Source organism: Panulirus ornatus, chromosome 12 (assembly GCF_036320965.1).
Source record: "Panulirus ornatus isolate Po-2019 chromosome 12, ASM3632096v1, whole genome shotgun sequence".
NCBI lineage: Eukaryota > Metazoa > Arthropoda > Malacostraca > Decapoda > Palinuridae > Panulirus > Panulirus ornatus.
In genome coordinates this window covers 31,358,347-31,383,774 of record NC_092235.1, presented here as the reverse complement: position 1 = coordinate 31,383,774, position 25,428 = coordinate 31,358,347, and the positions used below count along the sequence as shown (strand labels likewise).

The window sequence follows — 25,428 nt, the reverse complement described above, 5'->3', positions numbered from 1 at the left end:
GCTTTTGATAGATCTGGTAAAGCTTTTTGGTAAGGGAAGGTGTGCTTATTCAGTGGTAAACAGGGGATTGACACCTTTACTTTAAGAATGGAATATCTTCTCACGGATTTATGTTCAGGTATGACCGGAGCTTGTCACCTCCACGTTCCAGTAACAGCTCTGGCTACGGCACAGGAAATTCTCTGCGGTCCATCACAGTTGACCAGCGCAGCTCACATGACTACCACGACCCATCGAGATTACATCTTTTGGATTATCAAGTAGAACGACAGGAATATCAGGTGAGCCATTTTTAACTGTGAAGGATGATGGTGTGAAAGATATATGAATTGCACTGGGAAGCCTGAATTGTTATTGCTTGTGGAGTGCTTAAGTTTCTATTGATTATGAAATGGAAGAACATCATTATGAAATATGAGAATTACTACTGTCTCTAAGATGTCATACTTTGAAATGTCAGCTTTGTAAATGATGTTACCCATGTAATGAATGGCAGAGTTGTACAGAAAAGTGATATGCAAGGGATGTGAATAAATATGGGTTGCCTGAGTTGTAAATGACTTTGGAATGTGTGAACTGTGTAAATTCATTGACTGCCAACATATTAGAAGTCACCTCTGAGTGATGTTCTGAGGCTTTATGTACCTGATCCTTCCCATTTAATTAGGAATAGATAGATAGATGGATTGATAGATAGAAATATGTGTACTTATGATTATGATGTGATGAAAACGTATTTGCTTGGGGATGAAAATGTAGCTGATCCATGGTTTTGGCCTTCTGTTCATCCAGTGTGAGACTAATGTTTTTGTGAGATTTTGTTTAAAGTTTCCCTCTCAACAGAACAACAGTGGTGAATTTGAACATACAGCAGATTATGAGCATACTACTGACTACATGGGAACTCTGTCCAGCACTAGTTCGAGTCATTCAAGTGATCGTTGGACTGAACCTCTTGAGGAGCAAGCAGATTCTCCCCCACCTCCATTACCTGCACGCTCATCACAAGTATGTTTAAGCTGCTTACATCTTTGAATTTGTAAGAATAAAGTTATGTGATGGGTCTCCCAAGTGTAAAACATTTGAGTATCGCAGATCATTCCAGCTAAACTCTCAAAAAAATACATCAACTTTCTGATCATGGAGGATCTAGTTAGTACCAATCAAACCAATGTTTTAAGTTGTCTCTAGTCTTGAATTATGTTTATATCTTGGAAAATTGGATTGTCCACTTCACAGTGATAGACAAGAATAGTACCATACAGGTACACCTCTGATTTTCCTGCACTCTTGGTTCCAGAGCCTTATTGGATTAACCATTTTGCCGAACCAACCATGGTCACGTAATGATAATTCATCAATTTACCTCAAACCCACTAATTATACATCTCTCATGTGTCTAAAGTATACCATGGACTGCTAGAAATTTAAATTAAACAAATATTAAATATTAGAGCACCCTAAGTCTGTCCTTAGATTGTTTGAATCCTGTGGGGTCTTCTTCGTCATCAGTTGTTAGTGTTTTTCTAGGTGTGCATCACCAGAATAATGCAGTTTCGTCTGTATTATACAGCTGCTCAGGACTGAGGTGCTTGTCAGCTACACGTTTCACAAATTAGTCCACATACTCAGCAGCTCCTTTGTGGTTTGCCCACCACTTTTCTCCACACACTTCATTCATGGAAATTCCATGATTCTTCTTGAATCTTTGAAGCCATGCTTCAATATAATCATGCTCATGTTGTAATTTATGGAACAACTTAGCCTTGTCCATTACCATGCTACCTGACAAGTCCACTCCATCACTCCAACGCTGTCAAAACCATTCCATCATCACTCGATCATGCTCAGTACTCTTACCATCTTTCATAGTTTTTCTAATCGTCATTTGCTTCTTGGATTCATTGTCTACATAGAATTTCAATATTTTTTCCCTTTGCTTCTTTATATCATAAACAGTTGATGAACCAATACTGTAGATGTCACACAGCTTATGCACCGAAACACCACAGTCCATTTTTTTCAACAGTTCTACTTTATCTTGTATCGATATAGACTGGTGTTCATGTTTGACACAACGATTAACACTCTCATATGTCTTGGAAGCCATAGCTAGGGTTGAATTCAAGCAAAATAAGCTAAGAATCTCACAGAATTGCAGTTTCACCACCAACAAGTGCACTGTAAAGAATGTAAATAAGCGCACCCTTCACATAACGCCATCTGTGGCCGCCCAGTAAAGTAGTCTGGTGGCTGTGGTAATTTCAAGTTCCCTCACATAATTTTGTCCTGACTAAAGGAGGTGCCAAACCATTAGTTGCCAGAAATTCGATGGTGTTCCTGTACTTCCAGGAATTTTCTGATCTGCCAATGAGAATAGAAAAGATCATTATTGAAGAAATAGAAATGATGCAATATAATGAACTAGACAGAAGTTTGTTTTTTACTGTAATTAGCATATATGAAGAAAAGATAAGAACGTAGAATAATTTTCTTGCTCTATAGAATATGAAACCATCATAGTATCATATTGGAGATGGAAGTGAAAAAGATTTTGAGCGATCGGAGCCTGAACATGTAGGAGGGTGAAAGATGTGCATGGAAAAGAGTGAATTGGAACTATGTCCTATATAGGACTCAACATGCTGTCATTGGACTGACCTAGGACATTAAAAGCATCTAGGGTAAACCATGGAATGGTGTACAAGGCCTGGTTGTGGATAGGGAGCTGTGGTTTCAGTGCATTATACACGACAGCTAGAAAATGGTTTCAAGTGAATGCAGCCTTGCCTCATCTGTTCCTGCTGCTTCCTCGCTAATCCAGGAAACAGCAGGCAAGTATGAAAAAAATTAGAATCTTCAGTAGATCTTTAGCAAACACCAAACTTATCCTGATTAATCTTAGCAGCTTACAACTTTAGCTAAGTAAACTACCGACAGTTTATACATCCTTATTACTGTTTAATGCCCCAACACAACTTTTGTCTTATACAAAGAAATATAAAGGAATTCAAATGGCAACAGGCCATTGGGTCCTTTTAGGCTGTTTGTGATCATAGTTTGTGATCATAGGAGATATCAGAAACTCACAGAATGGTGTGGTCAAAGTTAGAAGGCATACAGATGATTTAAAGGGAATCACCTGCAAATTGTCATTTTCACTAAGGAGGTGCAGGTAATGAAAGTCATGGCCTTGAAGCGAAGTATTTATCATCATTTCTTAAACATATCAAGAGTACTGCTTTCAACCACTCTGATTGGCAAATCACTCCATATGTTAACAGTCCTGTTGAAGAACAAGTACTTCACCTCATTTGAGGTAAATCATTTATCTACTTGTATTAGTTTACCTCTTAACCTTCTCTTTTTTAAGCTAAATAGATTCACATTGTTTAATCTGATCTCATAGAATTTGTTTCTCAGTGCAGGAATCATCCTAATAGCCCGACTCAGTACTCTCTCCATTCTGTCTATTTTTTTCAGGTAGGATGACCAAAACTAAACACAATATTCAAGATGTGGACAAACCAGTGAATTGTAATGAGTAAGGATGATTTCCCTGAACTTGAATTTGAAGGCTCTCCCTATGAAACTAAGAATTTTGTCCACTTTTCACTGCTTTTGTGCATTGCTTACTTGGTTTTAGATCACCAAGTCTTCCTCCTCTTTTATATTTTGCAGTTCATCAGAATTCATACTGTAGCTTGCCTTTTCATTTTACTGCTGATGTGTAAAACTTTGCACTTATTGCCATCAGAATTCATTTGCCACTTATGAGCCCAGTTCATCAGTTTGTCTATGTCAGTTTGAGCTGTAGACATTAAGTTCATATGTAGATTTATTTCCCAGCTTTGTTTCAACAGCAAATTTTGATATCTTGCAATGCAGCCTGTAATCAATATTGTTAATGTATATGAGAAAAATGACTGGTCCCAAGACTGATCCTTGTGGCACTTCACTTGTTACATCTATCCATTCTAAGGCTTGACCATTAATCACTACTCAGTTTATGGCCAGTTAACCATTTCTTATCCCCTGGAGTACAACCCCATCAGAGCCATGCAACTTAATTCTTGCTCGTAATCTTTGATGCAGAACCTTATCAAAAGCCTTTCAAAAATCTAGATAGATAACATCAATTGCTTTACTTTCATCTCACAAGTTAAATATATCATGAAAGAAATCAAACGGATTTGTTAGACATGAGCAATTTTGTCAAGAACCATGCTGAGAATCGTTTATTAAATGGTGTTCTAAGTGGTGTACAATTCTGTGTTGAGTGATGGTTTACATAAATTTTCCACCTTTTGGTAAGTAAAGTCATACAAAGCAGATATTTTTGATTTTTCATTATACAAAGGTTTTAAGAATTTTTCTCTCATAATTCAGCATGTACTTTGGTGTCACAATAATTTGCCCATTTTAGATTTTTTCTTCATGAATGGACCTTACCTAATTGATTACCCCATTATTTTAAGAAGCACTCATACCTGTAAACTCTCAAATTCATGGTTAGGGCAGGTGGGTTAAGATCTGGTGGCTAAGCATTTTGAATGCTATGAGATGAAGTTAGTTGGAAGCTTGTAAGAATTTTGTCTCACCTCTTTTCTCCTAATTTTTTTTTTATGTAGGTACTTATTAATTTACCACATAATTTTACAGAGAATAACTTCACCTTTTTGAAACACAGACCATCATGATAATTTGTGATGAGGTAAGAGTACTAAAGAGAGTTATACAGAAAAAAGTATGAAAAATACACTTTATACGATTATATCAATGAGTTAATCAATAAGTTAAATGTTTTGAACAGAAGGTGGGTACCATACGATTATATCAATGAGTTAATCAATAAGTTAAATGTTTTGAACAGAAGGTGGGTGGGAGATAGGTAAGAATCATATTTCAAGCTATTTTCTCCTTTGATTTTTAATTCATGCTTTAGTTAAGAACCTACTGTTTCATCATAAAGAAATGTATGGAAGTTATTTATTTTTCATTATATTTTTATTATGTATGTATATGTTGATATGTTATATGTGCATGTATTAGCATTTATGAACATATATGTGTATATGAGTGGGTGAGCCATTCTTCCTGGCACTACCTTGCTGATGTGAGAAACAGCAATTAAGTATAGTAAATGAGTATATATCTTTACTTACTTTTTTATTATACTTTGCCACTGTCTCCCGTGTTAGTGAGGTAATGCAAGGAAAATGACAAAAGAATGGCCGAACCCACCCACATACACATGTATGTACATACACGACCACATACGCACATATACATAACTATACATCTCAATGTATACATAGAAATACACACACAGACATAGACATATATACACATGTACATAATTCATACTGTCTGCCCTTATTCATTCCCGTTGCCAACCCACCACACATGAAATGACAACCCCCTCCCTCTGCACGTGCGCGAGGTAGCGCTAGGAAAAGACAACAAAGGCCACATTCGTTCACACTCAGTCTCTAGCTGTCATATATAATGCACAGAAACCATAGCTCCCTTTCCACATCCAGGCCCCACAAAACTTTCCATGGTTTACCCCAGACGCTTCACATGCCCTGGTTCAATCCATTGACAGCACGTCGATCCCAGTATACCACATCGTTCCAATTCACTCTATTCCTTGCACGCCTTTCACCCTGCTGCATGTTCAGGCCTGGGTCAACTCAAAATCTTTTTCACTTATTCTTTCCACCTCCAATTTGGTCTCCCACTTCTCATTCCGTCCACCTCCGACACATATATCCTCTTGGTCAATCTTTCCTCACTCATTCTCTCCATGTGACCAAACCATTTCAAAACACCCTCTTCTGCTCTCTCAACCACACTCTTTTTATTACCACACATCTCTCTTGCCCCCTTCATTACTTACTCGATCAAACCACCTCACACCACATATTGTCCTCAAACATCTCATTTCCAGCACATCCACCCTCCTCCGCACAACTCTATATTTAGCCCACACCTCGCAACCATATAACATTGTTGGAACCACTATTCCTTCAAACATACCCATTTTTGCTTCCCAAGATAACGTTCTCGATTTCCACACATTTTTCAATTCTCCCAGAACTTTTGCCCCCTCCCCCACCCTATGATTCACTTCCGCTTCCATGGTTCCATCCGCTGCCAAATCCACTCCCAGATATCTAAAACACTTCACTTCCTCCAATTTTTCTCCATTCAAACTTACCTCCCAGTTGACTTGTCCCTTAACCCTACTGTGCCTAATAACCTTGCTCTTATTCACATTTACTCTCAGCTTTCTTCTTTCACACACTTTACCAAACTCAGTCACCAGTTTCTCCAGTTTCTCACCCGAATCAGCCACCAGCACTGTATCATCAGCGAACAACAACTGACTCACTTCCAAAGCTCTCTCATCCACAACAGCCTGCATCCTTGCCCCTCTTTCCAAAACTCTTCCATTCACCTCCCTCTTTGTCAATCTTTCCTCACTCATTCTCTCCATGTGACCAAACTGTTTCAAAACACCCTCCTCTGCTCTCTCAACCACACTCTTTTTATTGCCACGCATCTCTCTTACCCTTTCATTACTTACTCGATCAAACCCCCTCACACCACATATTGTCCTCAAACATCTCATTTCCAGCACGTCCACCCTCCTCCTCACAACTCTATCTATAGCCCATGCCTCGCAACCATATGACATTGATGGAACCACTATTCCTTCAAACATACCCATTTTTGCTTTCCAAGATAACGTTCTCGATTTCCACGCATTTTTCAATGCTCCGAGAACTTTCGCCCCCTCCCCCACCATATGATTCACTTCCGCTTCCATGGTCCCAACCGCTGCCAAATCCACTCCCAGATATCTAAAACACTTCACTTCCTCCAATTTTTCTCCATTCAAACTTACCTCCCAGTTGACTTGTCCCTTAACCCTACTGTACCTAATAACCTTGCTCTTATTCACATTTACTCTCAGCTTTCTTCTTTCACACACTTTACCAAACTCAGTCACCAGTTTCTCCAGTTTCTCACCCGAATCAGCCACCAGCACTGTATCATCAGCGAACAAAAACTGACTCACTTCCTAAGCTCTCTCATCCACAACAGACTGCATCCTTGCCCCTCTTTCCAAAACTCTTTCATTCACCTCCCTCTTTGTCAATCTTTCCTCACTCATTCTCTCCATGTGACCAGACTGTTTCAAAACACCCTCGTCTGCTCTCTCAACCACACTCTTTTTTATTTCCACACATCTCTCTTACCCTTGCATTACTTACTCGATCAAACCACCTCACACCACATATTGTCCTCAAACATCTCATTTCCAGCACACCCACCCTCCTGCGCACAACTCTATCCATAGCCCATGCCTCGTAACCATACAACATTGTTGGAACCACCATATATATTTTTATTATTATTATTATTTCAGTGAAGGGTGCAAATGGGGAGGTGATAACAAGTAGTGGTGATGTGAGAAGGAGATGGAGTGAGTATTTTGAAGGTATGTTGAATGTGTTTGATGATAGAGTGGCAGATATAGGGTAGCTTGGTCGAGGTGGTGTTCAAAGTGAGAGGGTTAGGGAAAATGATTTGGTAAACAGAGAAGAGGTAGTAAAAGCTTTGCGGAAGATGAAAGCCAGCAAGGCAGCAGGTTTGGATGGTATTGAAGTGGAATTTATTAAAAAAGGGGGTGACTGTATTGTTGACTGGTTGGTAAGGTTATTTAATGTATGTATGACTCATGGTGAGGTGCCTGTGGATTGGCGGAATGCGTGCATAGTGCCATTGTACAAAGGCAAAGGGGATAAGAGTGAGTGCTCAAATTACAGAGGTATAAGTTTGTTGAGTATTCCTGGTAAATTATATGGGAGGGTATTGATTGAGAGGGTGAAGGCATGTACAGAGCATCAGATTCGGGAAGAGCAGTGTGGTTTCAGAAGTGGTAGAGGATGTGTGGATCAGGTGTTTGCTTTGAAGAATGTATGTGAGAAATACTTAGAAAAGCAAATGGATTTGTATGTAGCATTTATGGATCTGGAGAAGGCATATGATAGAGTTGATAGAGATGCTCTGTGGAAGGTATTAAGAATATATGGTGTGGGAGGCAAGTTGTTAGAAGCAGTGAAAAGTTTTTATCGAGGATGTAAGGCATGTGTACGTGTAGGAAGAGAGGAAAGTGATTGGTTGTCAGTGAATGTAGGTTTGCGGCAGGGGTGTGTGATGTCTCCATGGTTGTTTAATTTGTTTATGGATGGGGTTGTTAGGGAGGTAAATGCAAGAGTTTTGGAAAGAGGGGCAAGTATGAAGTCTGTTGGGGATGAGAGAGCTTGGGAAGTGAGTCAGTTGTTGTTCGCTGATGACACAGCGCTGGTGGCTGATTCATGTGTGAAACTGCAGAAGCTGGTGACTGAGTTTGGTAAAGTGTGTGGAAGAAGAAAGTTAAGAGTAAATGTGAATAAGAGCAAGGTTATTAGGTACAGTAGGGTTGAGGGTCAAGTCAATTGGGAGGTGAGTTTGAATGGAGAAAAACTGGAGGAAGTGAAGTGTTTTAGATATCTGGGAGTGGATCTGGCAGCGGATGGAACCATGGAAGCGGAAGTGGATCATAGGGTGGGGGAGGGGGCGAAAATTCTGGGGGCCTTGAAGAATGTGTGGAAGTCGAGAACATTATCTCGGAAAGCAAAAATGGGTATGTTTGAAGGAATAGTGGTTCCAACAATGTTGTATGGTTGCGAGGCATGGGCTATGGATAGAGTTGTGCGCAGGAGGATGGATGTGCTGGAAATGAGATGTTTGAGGACAATGTGTGGTGTGAGGTGGTTTGATCGAGTGAGTAACGTAAGGGTAACAGAGATGTGTGGAAATAAAAAGAGCGTGGTTGAGAGAGCAGAAGAGGGTGTTTTAAAGTGGTTTGGGCACATGGAGAGGATGAGTGAGGAAAGATTGACCAAGAGGATATATGTGTCGGAGGTGGAGGGAACAAGGAGAAGAGGGAGACCAAATTGGAGGTGGAAAGATGGAGTGAAAAAGATTTTGTGTGATCGGGGCCTGAACATGCAGGAGGGTGAAAGGAGGGCAAGGAATAGAGTGAATTGGAGCGATGTGGTATACCGGGGCTGACGTGCTGTCAGTGGATTGAATCAAGGCATGTGAAGCGTCTGGGGTAAACCATGGAAAGCTGTGTAGGTATGTATATTTGCGTGTGTGGACGTATGTATATACATGTGTATGGGGGGGTGGGTTGGGCCATTTCTTTCATCTGTTTCCTGGCGCTACCTCGCAAACGCGGGAGACAGCGACAAAGTATAAAAAAAAAAAAAATATATATATATATATATTATTTTTATATTTATTATACTTTGTCGCTGTCTCCCGCGTTTGCGAGGTAGCGCAAGGAAACAGACGAAAGAAATGGCCCAACCCCCCCCATACACATGTATATACATACGTCCACACACGCAAATATACATACCTACACACCACACATTGTCCTCAAACATCTCATTTCCAGCACATCCATCCTCCTGCGCACAACTCTATCCATAGCCCACGCCTCGCAACCATACAACATTCTTGGAACCACTATTCCTTCAAACATATATATATATATATATATATAAATATATATATATATATATATATATATATATATATATATATATATATATATATATATATATATATATGTAAGGCATGTGTACGTGTAGGAAGAGAGGAAAGTGATTGGTTCTCAGTGAATGTAGGTTTGCGGCAGGGGTGTGTGATGTCTCCATGGTTGTTTAATTTGTTTATGGATGGGGTTGTTAGGGAGGTAAATGCAAGAGTTTTGGAAAGAGGGGCAAGTATGAAGTCTGTTGGGGATGAGAGAGCTTGGGAAGTGAGTCAGTTGTTGTTCGCTGATGATACAGTGCTGGTGGCTGATTCATGTGAGAAACTGCAGAAGCTGGTGACTGAGTTTGGTAAAGTGTGTGGAAGAAGAAAGTTAAGAGTAAATGTGAAAAAGAGCAAGGTTATTAGGTACAGTAGGGTTGAGGGTCAAGTCAATTGGGAGGTGAGTTTGAATGGAGAAAAACTGGAGGAAGTGAAGTGTTTTAGATATCTGGGACTGGATCTGGCAGCGGATGGAACCATGGAAGCTGAAGTGGATCATAGGGTGGGGGATTGGGCGAAAATTCTGGGGACTTTGAAGAATGTGTGGAAGTCGAGAACATTATCTCGGAAAGCAAAAATGGGTATGTTTGAAGGAATAGTGGTTCCAACAATGTTGTATGGTTGCGAGGCATAGGCTATGGATAGAGTTGTGCGCAGGAGGATGGATGTGCTGGAAATGAGATGTTTGAGGACAATGTGTGGTGTGAGGTGGTTTGATCGAGTGAGTAACGTAAGGGTAAGAGAGATGTGTGGAAATAAAAAGAGCATGGTTGAGAGAGCAGAAGAGGGTGTTTTGAAGTGGTTTGGGCACATGGAGAGAATGAGTGAGGAAAGATTGACCAAGAGGATATATGTGTCGGAGGTGGAGGGAACAAGGAGAAGAGGGAGACCAAATTGGAGGTGGAAAGATGGAGTGAAAAAGATTTTGTGTGATCGGGGCCTGAACATGCAGGAGGGTGAAAGGAGGGCAAGGAATAGAGTGAATTGGATTGATGTGGTATACCGGGGTTGACGTGCTGTCAGTGGATTGAATCAAGGCATGTGAAGCGTCTGGGGTAAACCATGGAAAGCTGTGTAGGTATGTATATTTGCGTGTGTGGACCTATGTATATACATGTGTATGGGGGGGGGGGAGTTGGGCCATTTCTTTCGTCTGTTTCCTTGCGCTACCTCGCAAACGCGGGAGACAGCAACAAAGTATAATAAAAAAAAAATAAATATATATATATATATATATATATAATATATATATATATATATATATATATATATATATATATATATATATATATAATATATATATATAATAAATATAAATAAATATATCCCTGGGGATAGGGGAGAAAGAATACTTCCCACGTATTCCCTGCGTGTCGTAGAAGGGGACTAAAAGGGGAGGGAGTGGGGGGCTGGAGATCCTCCCCTCTCGTTTTTTTTTTTAATTTTCCAAAAGAAGGAACAGAGAATTGGGCCAGGTGAGGGTATTCCCTCAAAGGCCCAGTCCTCTGTTCTTAACGCTACCTCGCTAATGCGGGAAATGGCGAATAATTTGAAAGAAAAGAAAAAGATATATATATATATATATATATATCTTTTTCTTTTCTTTCAAATTATTCGCCATTTCCCGCATTAGCGAGGTAGCGTTAAGAACAGAGGACTGGGCCTTTGAGGGAATACCCTCACCTGGCCCAATTCTCTGTTCCTTCTTTAAAAAAAAAAAAATATATATATATATATATATATATATATATATATATATATATATATATATATATATATATATATATGTGAATGTTGGGGTGAAGAAGGTGGTGAGAGTAAGTGAGCTTGGGAAGGAGACCTGTGTGGGGAAGTACCAGGAGAGACTGTGTACAGAATGGAAAAAGGTGAGAACAATGGAAGTAAGGGGAGTGGGGGAGGAATGGGATGTATTTAGGGAATCAGTGATGGATTGCGCAAAAGATGCTTGTAGCATGAGAAGAGTGGGAGGTGGGCTGTTTAGAAAGGGTAGTGAGTGGTGGGATGAAGAAGTAAGAGTATTAGTGAAAGAGAAGAGAGAGGCATTTGGACGATTTTTGCAGGGAAAAAATGCAATTGAGTGGGAGAAGTATAAAAGAAAGAGACAGGAGGTCAAGAGAAAGGTGCAAGAAGTGAAAAAAAGGGCAAATGAGAGTTGGGGTGAGAGACTATCAGTAAATTTTAGGGAGAATAAAAAGATGTTCTGGAAGGAGGTAAATAGGGTGCGTAAGACAAGGGAGCAAATGGGAACTTCAGTGAAGGGCATAAATGGGGAGGTGATAACAAGTAGTGGTGATGTGAGAAGGAGATGGAATGAGTATTTTGAAGGTTTGTTGAATGTGTCTGATGACAGAGTGGCAGATATAGGGTGTTTTGGTCGAGGTGGTGTGCAAAGTGAGAGGGTTAGGGAAAATGATTTGGTAAACAGAGAAGAGGTAGTAAAAGCTTTGCGGAAGATGAAAGCCGGCAAGGCAGCAGGTTTGGATGGTATTGCAGTGGAATTTATTAAAAAAGGGGGTGACTGTATTGTTGACTGGTTGGTAAGGTTATTTAATGTATGTATGACTCATGGTGAGGTGCCTGAGGATTGGCGGAATGCGTGCATAGTGCCATTGTACAAAGGCAAAGGGGATAAGAGTGAGTGCTCAAATTACAGAGGTATAAGTTTGTTGAGTATTCCTGGTAAATTATATGGGAGGGTATTGATTGAGAGGGTGAAGGCATGTACAGAGCATCAGATTGGGGAAGAGCAGTGCGGTTTCAGAAGTGGTAGAGGATGTGTGGATCAGGTGTTTGCTTTGAAGAATGTATGTGAGAAATACTTAGAAAAGCAAATGGATTTGTATGTAGCATTTATGGATCTGGAGAAGGCATATGATAGAGTTGATAGAGATGCTCTGTGGAAGGTATTAAGAATATATGGTGTGGGAGGCAAGTTGTTAGAAGCAGTGAAAAGTTTTTATCGAGGATGTAAGGCATGTGTACGTGTAGGAAGAGAGGAAAGTGATTGGTTGTCAGTGAATGTAGGTTTGCGGCAGGGGTGTGTGATGTCTCCATGGTTGTTTAATTTGTTTATGGATGGGGTTGTTAGGGAGGTAAATGCAAGAGTCCTGGAAAGAGGGGCAAGTATGAAGTCTGTTGGGGATGAGAGAACTTGGGAAGTGAGTCAGTTGTTGTTCGCTGATGATACAGCGCTGGTGGCTGATTCATGTGAGAAACTGCAGAAGCTGGTGACTGAGTTTGGTAAAGTGTGTGGAAGAAGAAAGTTAAGAGTAAATGTGAATAAGAGCAAGGTTATTAGGTACAGTAGGGTTGAGGGTCAAGTCAATTGGGAGGTGAGTTTGAATGGAGAAAAACTGGAGGAAGTGAAGTGTTTTAGATATCTGGGAGTGGATCTGTCAGCGGATGGAACCATGGAAGCGGAAGTGGATCATAGGGTGGGGGAGGGGGCGAAAATTTTGGGAGCCTTGAAAAATGTGTGGAAGTCGAGAACATTATCTCGGAAAGCAAAAATGGGTATGTTTGAAGGAATAGTGGTTCCAACAATGTTGTATGGTTGCGAGGCGTGGACTATGGATAGAGTTGTGCGCAGGAGGATGGATGTGCTGGAAATGAGATGTTTGAGGACAATGTGTGGTGTGAGGTGGTTTGATCGAGTAAGTAACGTAAGGGTAAGAGAGTTGTGTGGAAATAAAAAGAGCGTGGTTGAGAGAGCAGAAGAGGGTGTTTTGAAATGGTTTGGGCACATGGAGAGAATGAGTGAGGAAAGATTGACCAAGAGGATATATGTGTCGGAGGTGGAGGGAACGAGGAGAAGAGGGAGACCAAATTGGAGGTGGAAAGATGGAGTGAAAAAGATTTTGTGTGATCGGGGCCTGAACATGCAGGAGGGTGAAAGGAGGGCAAGGAATAGAGTGAATTGGAGCGATGTGGTATACAGGGGTTGACGTGCTGTCAGTGGAGTGAATCAAGGCATGTGAAGCGTCTGGGGTAAACCATGGAAAGCTGTGTAGGTATGTATATTTGCGTGTGTGGACGTGTGTATGTACATGTGTATGGGGGGGGTTGGGCCATTTCTTTCGTCTGTTTCCTTGCGCTACCTCGCAAACGCGGGAGACAGCGACAAAGTATAAAAAAAAAAAAAAAAAAAAAAAAAATATATATATATATATATATATATATCCCTGGGGATAGGGGATTAAGAATACTTCCCACGTATTCCCTGCGTGTCGTAGAAGGCGACTAAAAGGGGAGGGAGCGGGGGGCTGGAAATCCTCCCCTCTCTTTTTCTTTTCTTTTTTTTTTTTTTTTTTTTCAATTTTCCAAAAGAAGGAACAGAGAATTGGGCCATGTGAGGGTATTCCCTCAAAGGCCCAGTCCTCTGTTCTTAACGCTACCTCGCTAATGCGGGAAATGGCGAATAGTTTGAAAGAAAGAAGAAAGATATATATATATATATATATATATATATTTTTTTTTTTTGCTTTGTCGCTGTTTCCCGTGCAAGGAAACAGACGAAAGAAATGGCTCAACCCACCCCCATTCACATGTATATACATACACGTCCACACACGCAAATATACATACCTACACAGCTTTCCATGGTTTACCCCAGACGCTTCACATGCCCTGATTCAATCCACTGACAGCACGTCAACCCCGGTATACCACATCAATCCAATTCACTCTATTCCATGCCCTCCTTTCACCCTCCTGCATGTTTAGGCCCCGATCACACAAAATCTTTTTCACTCCATCTTTCCTCCTCCAATTTGGTCTCCCACTTCTCCTCGTTCCCTCCACCTCCGACACATATATCCTCTTGGTCAATCTTTCCTCACTCATTCTCTCCATGTGCCCAAACCATTTCAAAACACCCTCTTCTGCTCTCTCAACCACGCTCTTTTTATTTCCACACATCTCTCGTACCCTTACGTTACTTACTCGATCAAACCACCTCACACCACACATTGTCCTCAAACATCTCATTTCCAGCACATCCATCCTCCTGCGCACAACTCTATCCATAGCCCACGCCTCGCAACCATACAACATTGTTGGACCCGCTATTCCTTCAAACATACCCATTTTTGCTTTCCGAGATAATGTTCTCGACTTCCACACATTCTTCAAGGCTCCCAGGATTTTCGCCCCCTCCCCCACCCTATGATCCACTTCCGCTTCCATGGTTCCATCCGCTGCCAGATCCACTCCCAGATATCTAAAACACTTCACTTCCTCCAGTTTTTCTCCTTTCAAACTTACCTCCCAATTGACTTGACCCTCAGCCCTACTGTACCTAATAACCTTGCTCTTATTCACATTTACTCTTAACTTTCTTCTTTCACACACTTTACCAAACTCAGTCACCAGCTTCTGCAGTTTCTCACATGAATCAGCCACCAGCGCTGTATCATCAGCGAACAACAACTGACTCACTTCCCAAGCTCTCTCATCCCCAACAGACTTCATGCTTGCCCCTCTTTCCAAAACTCTTGCATTTACCTCCCTAACAACCCCATCCATAAACAAATTAAACAACCATGGAGACATCACACACCCCTGCCGCAAACCTACATTCACTGAGAACTAATCACTTTCCTCTCTTCCTACACGTACACATGCCGTACATCCTCGATAAAAACTTTTCACTGCTTCTAACAACTTGCCTCCCACACCATATATTCTTAATACCTTCCACAGAGCATCTCTATCAAGGAATAGAGTGAATTGGATCGATGTGGTATACCGGGGATGATGTGCTGTCAGTGGATTGAATCAGGGCATGTGAAGCGTCTGGGGTAAACCATGGAAAGTTGTGTGGGGCCTGGATGTGGAAAGGGAGCTGTGGTTTTGGGCATTATTGCGTGACAGCTGGAGACTGAGTGTGAACGAATGGGGCCTTTGTTGTCTTTTCCTAATGCTACCTCGCACACATGAGGGGGGAGGGGGATGGTATTCCATGTGTGGCGAGGTGGCGATGGGAATGAATAGGGGCAGACAGTCTGAATTGTGTGCATGGGTATATATGTATGTGTCTGTGTGTGTATATATGTGTGTACATTGAGATGTATAGGTATGTATATTTGCGTGTGTGTGTGTACATTGTGTATGGGGGTGGGTTGTGCCATTTCTTTTGTCTGTTTCCTTGCGCTACCTCGCAAACGCGGGAGACAGCGACAAAGCAAAATAAATAAATATTTATATATTTTTATATATTTTGCTTTGTCACTGTCTTCTGCGTTTGCAAGGTAGCGCAAGGAAACAGACGAAAGAAATGGCCCAACCCACCCCCATACTCATGTATATACATACACGTCCACACACGCAAATATACATACCTATACATCTCAATGTACACATATATATATACACACACAGACACATTACATATATACCCATGCACACAGTTCACACTGTCTGCCTTTATTCATTCCCATCGCCACCTTGCCACACATGGAATACCATCCCCCTCCCCCCTCATGTGTGCGAGGTTGCGCTAGGAAAAGACAACAAAGGCCCCATTCATTCACACTCAGTCTCCAGCTGTCATGCAATAATATATATATATATTTTTATTTTTTTTTATTTTTTTTTATTTTGCTTTGTCGCTGTCTCCTGCATTTGCGAGGTAGCGCAAGGAAACAGAAGAAAGAAATGGCCCAACCCACCCCCATACACATGTATATACACACACGTCCACACACGCAAATATACATACCTATACATCTCAATGTACACATATATATACACACACAGACACATATATATATATACCCATGCACACAATTCACACTGTCTGCCTTTATTTATTCCCATCGCCACCTCACCACACATGGAATACCATCCCCCTCCCCCCTCATGTGTGCGAGGTAGCACTAGGAAAAGGTAACAAAGGCCCCATTCGCTCACACTCATTCTCCAGCTGTCATGCAATAATGCCCAAAACCACAGCTCCCTTTCCACATCCAGGCCCCACACAACTTTCCATGGTTTACCCCAGACGCTTCACATGCCCTGATTCAATCCACTGACAGCATGTCAACCCTGGTATACCACATCGATCCAATTCACTCTATTCCTTGCCCGCCTTTCACCCTCCTGCATGTTCAGGCCCCTATCACTCAAAATCTTTTTCACTCTGTCTTTCCACCTCCAATTTGGTCTCCCACTTCTCCTCGTTCCCTCCACCTCTGACACATATATCCTCTTGGTCAAAATCTTTCCTCACTCATTCTCTCCATGTGACCAAACCATTTCAAAACACCCTCTTCTGCTCTCTTAACCACACTCTCTTTTTATTACCACACAACTCTCTTACCCTATTATTACTTACTTAATCAAAAAGCCATGTTAAAAAGCCATGATGACCTCAACTCTCTACTCTTACACATGCATTTGCACCTCTATAGACAGCTTTCACACTATCCATTAGTGGTTCCCCTAACCCATATATTCATCACACTTCCCGTAAAATATTCCACTAGACTCTTTCATACACACTCTCCAGATTCATGAAAATTGCAAACAGAATCTTATCTTTCACTTGATGTTTTTCCACAGTCATTCTCAACACAAAAATCTGATCCATACATCTCATACCTTTCCTGAAATTCCCTTGCTCCTAACTTATTCTGCATTTACCTTTTTAATGTGGGGAACAGCAAAGAAATGTATTAAAAAAAGTGGTAGCTGTGAGTGTAGGACATTGATAAAGTATATTTATATGCAGGATTGTATATTGTATCTGCACTTTGTAGTATGTTAAACATAACTGATACAGTTTATCACATGGGTTCCCAGAATAAATATATTTACTCTCCAAAGACCTCCTGATCACAGTTGTTTTGGATCTGTGATACTTGAGCATAATATCATATTTTTTCAAATCATCCACCTTTGCAGTTATGTTATTCATGTATAGAATTCCGATCGTACATGAAACATCTTTAGGAGCATATGTGTGAAAACCTGATGTCCATTATCTTTTCATAGGACTTGTTAGCCAAAGGCAAAGATCATAAAACCAGGCTTGTGCTAAGAATTTATATTGTGCACCTATGTTAAGTTCATTTAGCTGCATGAGGGATCTGGTCATGTGTTGTGTGCTGTGGAGATGTCATTAGGCACGGCTCTTACCCTAAGCAGTTAACTCATGCATGATTAAGTCTTCAGTTATATGTTTATACTACTGATATTGCTTTCATCTTATTGATTTATAGTGTCTTGTATTTAATCACTCTTAATTCAGGTATGTCTCACTTAGATGTATTTTTACCCAAAGATACCAGTTATGTGCATGACACACTTAACCCACTGACTGCAGATGTGCTATATATGGCACTGGATGCATCTGGCAATTGACTAGAGTGTGCCTTAAAAAATCCCAGGCTCTGTGAATAGTGGCATGGTGAGCCAAGATACAAGTAGTGGCAACTCAGTGTTTCAACATCAATTGCCCATATTTTTGGATCTCATCTGGACAGTAACCATCAAAATACGGTGGAGAATAGTACTTCATTTTTGCAGTGGCCAAGCAGAAAGGAAAATGTGTATAGGTAATTACATGAATTAATATGAATCGTGTATATAGATAATGGAACATATATTATCGGAAATTGTAAAATGATTATCCAGTGAGATGTATATACTGTATTATGCTCAAAAGAGGATGCATTATATGTATTGCAGGATGTCATCACTCTCCATGACTTTTAAGAAAAAGACTAGAAAATGTGAGATTTAGGATAAAGAAAAATACAGGTAGTGTTGTTAAGTATAATGTGTAAGATGGAGAGATTGTTATAGTTTATGGATTGAATTCCAGTATCCCGCTATAAGTGAGACTGAAAGAAAAGACATTAACCTGGGCCAAGGAGGGGAATGTAACAGTCAATGCATTGCTGGCTTACTTCCCCTCTTGATAGCCAGGTGCTTGTATTTCCTTAGTAGTGCTTACCAGTCAGTTATTGCCTATAATATATCCTGCTTGCCAATGTATTCCTTCACTCTGCAATTCCCTTACATTTCTGCTAAATTTAGATTAATGCTTTCAAACATTTCTGCTAAATTCAAATTTATGCTTTTAACCCTTTCACTGCTTATTTTTGCAGCCTCTATATCATATGTTAGTGAAGAAATTTTCGAAAAAAAAGCATCATGCTTTCCTCTGCATTGGTGTGGGAGGTTGACAAATGTATGGTATAGGGTCCCTTGACAGCAGCAGAGATCCTTTTTATTTACAGTGTTCACAGAAAACATTGTATGTCCTCCATACGTTTTTAGAGGCAATACACGGGTAAGGTTTGTCATGGGTACAAGCATATGACATTCTCATAGTGAAATCATATCTACAACTGGTTGATGCAAATAATGTTTCTAACCTTGTGAACACCAGCAAGCCACCTCATTGTCCCTCAGGCTGTCTTAAGGTTGGATGTTCTTTACTCCACCTGGCTGCCACTTCATTTTGGGAATGTCACTTCTGTGCACTGTATTTCTGCCTGTGTGTCAAGATTGGCTCGGCTCATACCTTTCTAAAGGGAAGAATGCCCAAATTCTTGCTTGGAAGCAAGAAAGTGTGGGAACATGGGCTTTTTAGGTACACTGGGTGCTCAGAACACACAATGAGGCAGCTGCTACCTGCAGCAACTCATCAGTGCCTTGCCTCATTCAAGGGATCAAGACCCAAAACGTGGACCTAGAATACTTTAGGAATCTTGCTATTCATGCCCAGATTTGTGCAGATGATAATCAAGGCCAAAGGAAAGCTGACAAAGTACTAAAGCATAATTTTGACATCACCTTGGAAAATGCATGGGGAGGCAGACAAGATATTTTTTGCAGGCATTGAATGTAAGTATATGATGATTATGGATTTTTCTGGGTTTGATATTATACATACACCTTAAATTTTTTCACAGCTTTTATTATTCTCCTAGGTATGATTTCACACATCCCATGCATATCATGTGCATATATTTATTGTGTTTTTGTATTATTTATATTGTGTATGCACCAATTACATATTTACATAACATTTACACAGACAGAACACTATTTACTTGAATCAGTGGTAAAATAAGTTTGATTTCATGAAGTATATAAACAGCAATGTAAGAGATTTCGTTTTTACTGTAGAATTGTGTACAATAACTGCTAAATAAAACCACCATTATGCAAAGATGATGCAGTTACTTATTTGTAGATGATTTATGGGTGACAGTAATGCATGAATTTTTTCCAGCAGTGTTAGTAGGTTGCTGGTGATATTTATGTAAGATATGGAATCATACATCAACTGGGAATTCAGACTGAGCCGTAGAATTCTGTGTGGCTTAGAGAGCTCTACGATGTAGCACCACAGTCATGATTTGGAGCAATGAAAGGGTTACTTGATGCATATATGAAGCCTGATGATTAGTTCTAGTTTTATGGTGGAAATATATATCCTTTTTTTACTTGTGTGTGAATGTGCAGAAAAAGAAGCTACCTTGAAGATATTGCCCATAAAGAGGAGGTGAATAATAGATGAAAGGCAAAGAATAGTGACAAAACTATATGCTTGGGAGTGATTTTAATATCTCGGTTGGGGTTAAGTCCTTAAACTCCTGCATCTATAAAACGGAAAGAAAAGTGATGCATATGTGATGATGCTGTAGTGTACAGTGCTGTATGGTGACTTTCCTCTCTTCTGACTTTATAATATGTATCAGGAATTAACTTTAAGTTTTAGTACCAGTTTGAAAATAACATCTTAACAACATTTAACATTTAGAACTTTATGATTTAGAAAATTTAAGGTATCTGCATTTTTTAACTGTAAATCTAAGTTATGGGAAAAGTGAAATGTTTGCTCATTAACAATAGAGACTTTATTGGTATGTACTGTAGTGTTTCCACTGGTGTTATGATAACTTTCTTACTATTAACACTGTTGATGGCAAACTCAACAGAAGGTCTCAACTAAGTAACTATGAACTATATATTTTTAAATAAGGTATGACTTTTGCTCACCAGATTCAAATCTAATAAATCCTTGAGACCTTCTCTGGAGTTATTGTGGGCTTTATCTAACCAGCAGAGCGCCAAGCGACGCGACGACCTCCTCCAATCCTCGTTCCATAACCGAGGTGGCTCCAGCAATCCTCCTGTCTCCCATACTGGCCATTTGCCTACGAACCTAAAACCTGGCTACTCACATACCAGCCTCAGTTCTCTTACCCAAACACCCTTATCAGTGTCATCATCATCTCCAACACCTTACACACACACTGTCTACACATTTCCTGGCTTTCAACCTGGCTACTTGCACTCTAACTCAAACTCTGTCATCCCCATACCTGTGGCAGTGTCTTCATCATCTCCAGCACCTAGTGCACAAACCACTACAGGGTTTTCAATTTCCCAACACAAATGGCCTCACCATAGAATAGATCACAACTTGGATGCCATGGGTGACAACGCAAACTACGCCGTACCCCCCCCTCACCCCCGTCCACTGCACATCAGCCCAGAGGACTTGTCTCATGTAAGGATGGACTTGTCTTGTAGCTTTGATTTAATTTTTTGTTTTTTGATGGTAGATATTGAAACTTGCTGTAATGTGATAATAATCAAATCATTAACATGAATGTTACATACTTCCAAAGATTCATTTTTAATTCTCATAATGATACTGTATTTCAGGTTGTTGTACCTTCCTGAGTAATTGGTTACATGTTTGGTAGGTAGTATGAGGAGGACGGAGAGTGGATGATTCTCCTGTACACTGTTTTCTTAAGTCATTGCAGTCTGATCCATAGAGAATCTGCACCAGAAGCACACATGAAAAAATTTTCATAAAGCAAGGAAACATAGATCTTTATGAAATGGAAATTCAAATTGCCTATCAGAGTGGTCAGTTTTCCTGAACGACCAGCTTATCTGAGCTCACCGTCCTTGAGTCATGTTGACTTCAGTTCTTCCCTCAGGAAGTACATTGTTTGAGATAACCAACATTTAACCATCCATATTGATTTGATGATTGAATTTGTTACCAGAGGCCATTTAACCATCCATATTGATTTGATGATTGAATTTGTTACCAGAGGCCATTTAACCATCCATATTGATTTGATGATTGAATTTGTTACCAGAGGCCAAGCATAACTGGTGAAAAGGATACATTTTACAAAGGCTCAGAGAACCATAAGGGACTGGAAGCTATCAAAAAGAAAGCATTACTGTTATCATTTCAGTACACTTTGGTGTCAAAGCATAATGCATGATGGCAAGAGACTTACTTGCTGCCCCACCAACATGTAGATTCCTGGCTTTCTGTCCATAAACATGCAGTCTATCCATGCCACTCATAACACTTCACAACATTTAACTCACACATTTCATTCTTCATAAATGTATATTTTCCTGTGGTGAGCATTGTGTGCTAGCCCCGCCTTTTAGCAAAATGTTAGGAGCATTATATAGATGCAGTAGCTTGGAGCATTAGATAGGAGAATTGTTAGATAGGGACATCAGACAGGAGCATAAAGTAGAAGTAATAGACACATTTAATACAAGTAGGCTGTAGAAACCTTAGGAGACACTGCACAGGGTGAGGCACTAAAGGCTAAGAAGTGGCATAGGAGTTCACCAGTTATGGAGATGCTCTTGCCATGCCCACCCCCTTGAAAGAGTTTCTGAAGGGCACAGGTATCAGAGGTATATACAGCAAGAGAATGGGTGTTTGCACATGAGACTTTTTTTTTGTCTAATCCTGTTGCTACCATATGAAGGCATGAAAGGTGCTCAAGTATGTGAATAGGAATTCAATCATAATGAGTAAATTTGACTGAATATACTGAAATAGAGTTGCACTAAAATTAATTTTCTGGCCTTGAGGTTTGGAATCAGAGACAGTGGGTTATGGTATTTAATTCTGTACCAGCTTCTGAGAGAGCAGTGCTTGGAGTTTGCTTGTTACAGGTAGGTGACAAGCCAGCTCTTGCATTTGATCTATCCTACAAAAATTGTAGGTAAGTCCACATATTCAGACAGTTCAAGCTTGGCAGATTAAAATTTAGTCTTAAGTCCCTGTTCAAACAAACAGTCTGACTCCAAACCTTTTACTATAGGTAGGAAGGCATGGAACAAAACATCTCCCATCATTGTGCAGCAGCAGCAAAGCATCTAGAAAGTATAAGACTGGAGAATTACACAGAAGGTGCCACAGGTTGTCACTGTTTCAGCTTTCTTAACCCTTTTGATGCTTTACACCACATTATGCCACAATCATGACAAAGATGTTTCCCTTGATTTTATCAAGATTCCACATAAAGTGGCTGCTTCCCTTAACAATACCTCATTCCACCCACACATGTAAACAGTGGTGAATGTATAATGATACAGAGTAAGGATAATACTGTACAATACAGAACTGACTGGAGGTGTACTCCTCTGACTTTCTAGTAGTGTCATGTAAATTTTAATGACTTATAATGATATGGTGCAAGCACTGCAAACGCCAATTCTGTACTGGAATATAGTTGCCAGATATATTAGTTGGCCATTGATATTATCCAGAAAATGTTGATAGTATCCATAATCTTGGTGTTAGAATATGCATGGGACCAATCAGATCCTCTTAAAGGTGTAAGATTAGGCAAGCTCCATGTAAACTTAAGACAAAGATGGTTAAGGCATCTCTTTGGGCTGAAACATACACCATCTATCTCTACATTTCATACAAGTATGTTTTTGTTGCTAGGAGGATGGGTGTATTTGATAAACATCCAAAGACCTCCAGACTTGTAATGTAAGAATAAAATAATGCAATTGATTAGAGTGGTTTAGACCTCAACTCAGTTCAGAAAGTATATTTTGCTTGGTTCCCTCAGTGAAAGGTTCCCAAGACCAAACTTTGCAGGGAATGGATGAAAACACCCAAAAACATAATTTTTTCAGTAATAACGGAAACAAATTTGTTCAGCATGATATTGTTCATGCAAACAGAACAAAGATACTTAGCATTGGCTAAAAATGTGGTGATGATGCAGGCCTTGCTGTAGTTATTAAAGGAGAATCTTGTAAAGCAAACCTACCGATAGAATCTTCCATATTTACTGCAAGGCTGTGTGATATTCCAGTTGCACTTAAACAAATAATTTACAACATATCCCCATTTCCAGAGTGCACTCCAAGCCATATCACACTGTGCTTTAGTGCATCCCTTAGTTAAAAAATCTAAGGCTGTATTATAAGAATCCACTTAAAGCATAAGTGTATAGAATCTTGCTGAAGTCCTGGACATGATGGTATTTGCAGTAATTAGATAGCAGATGCTGAAGCTAAAACAGCCATATGTAGCAACCTATATACACAATGCACATCTCAGAATGAGTTCATTTGCAGAGAATAAAATTATGTTAGATGCAAGTGGTATGCACGATGAGTCTTAGAAGCCCAAAAAAATAATGTACTGAGGATAAAGAAAGCTGTTGAAAACGTATGGCATTCCTCCTACATCAGAAATTGCCATTTTTAGACAGTCCTTTTTATATTGAAAATTGCTCATATCATTTTGACCCATGACCATTTAAAGGAGAGGAGACCAGCCCCAGTGTTGACACTTGTAGTTGCAATATTATCATGGAACATGCACAAATGGAATACCAAAAACATTGGAGCCTCAGAGTCAAATATAAGCTATGCACCATTATAACAATGGAAGGAATCAAAAGTACTGGAGAGATTTTAGACAATAATGTTAATTTAGATAGATGCCAAAACATATAATTTTACATAAATAGTTTCTGTAAAAGATAGCTAAAATGTATAAATCTATGCAGATAGTTTCAGTCTAATTTTTCCATTCTAAAAAGCACTGAACAACCATTCAGTTCAAGGACTTAACAAATAACACAAATTATTTGATACAAGCTTTATTATTTTTTTGGTAGCATCTGCTAGGGGGCTTGGTGAAAGGGTTAGTATTGCAGTACCTGGTCACATTTCTTGCAGTGTCATTTTGCATCTTGAAATGAGATGTTTTTTTATTAAGTTTTCCTAATTCTGTACATACTCATTTTCTCTTCCTGGGAAAAAACTTTCATATTTAGATAACTTGATTAATTTATTTGCTTTTTATGCCTGCATCTCTGTTGATCCTGTCTTTTATAACTTCACATCCATCACTCTGCTCCTGAGTGAGCTTCATCATCATTGAAACAGTAGCTTTATCTGGCACACTGCTGTCTTGGCTTCATTACATGACACAGCAAGGAAGAGACATGCCCCAATTGTGGCCTTCTTAGATGAAAGGAGAATTGAATAGTATGAAAAGATGATATGAAAATAACTTTTTTGAGCTCCTCAGGTTTTTGTAGACTGAACTCTTAAAAATGGAGATGTCATACAAAAAGGGAAAGATGAAAGAAGGAAGGGAATTCCACCGTTTTGCAGTTCAAGAAGGAAGGAGATATCATAGCTGTCATTGTTTGTATGCTTGGTCTCTGCCCAGAAACTATAGGATGCAGCACTTGCTTGTGTGCTGCAGGCCCAAGCCTTGCGGCTGAGACATATGAAGTAAGCTCACATAAACAGTGGCTGAAATGATAGAGTATGAACAGAACTTCCCTCTAGGAAGAATGAGACCCTTGCTGATATGGAATAACTGCTTACAGGAAAATAAAATCCTGTGCTTTTACATTTCCATCAGCTTTTGGTGAGCAGATTTTGAAATGTTTATCAAATGGGGTTCCAGGGTAGAGT

General features: G+C 39.9%; 1 protein-coding gene across 8 annotated transcripts in view; it reads left to right on the top strand.

Moving 5' to 3' along the window:
* Positions 1–25,428, top strand: part of LOC139752006 (uncharacterized) — a 269,198-nt gene that overhangs the window by 178,509 nt on the left and 65,261 nt on the right. For 5 of the 8 annotated variants that reach the window (XM_071667778.1, XM_071667779.1, XM_071667783.1 and 2 more), the window contains exons 16-18: positions 119–281; positions 844–1,008; positions 20,759–21,208. In XM_071667778.1, the coding sequence (XP_071523879.1) occupies positions 119–281; positions 844–1,008; positions 20,759–21,208 (778 nt within the window). The remainder of the gene's footprint in view (positions 1–118; positions 282–843; positions 1,009–20,758; positions 21,209–25,428) is intronic. The other 3 variants (XM_071667782.1, XM_071667781.1, XM_071667784.1) reach the window with 3 other exon arrangements.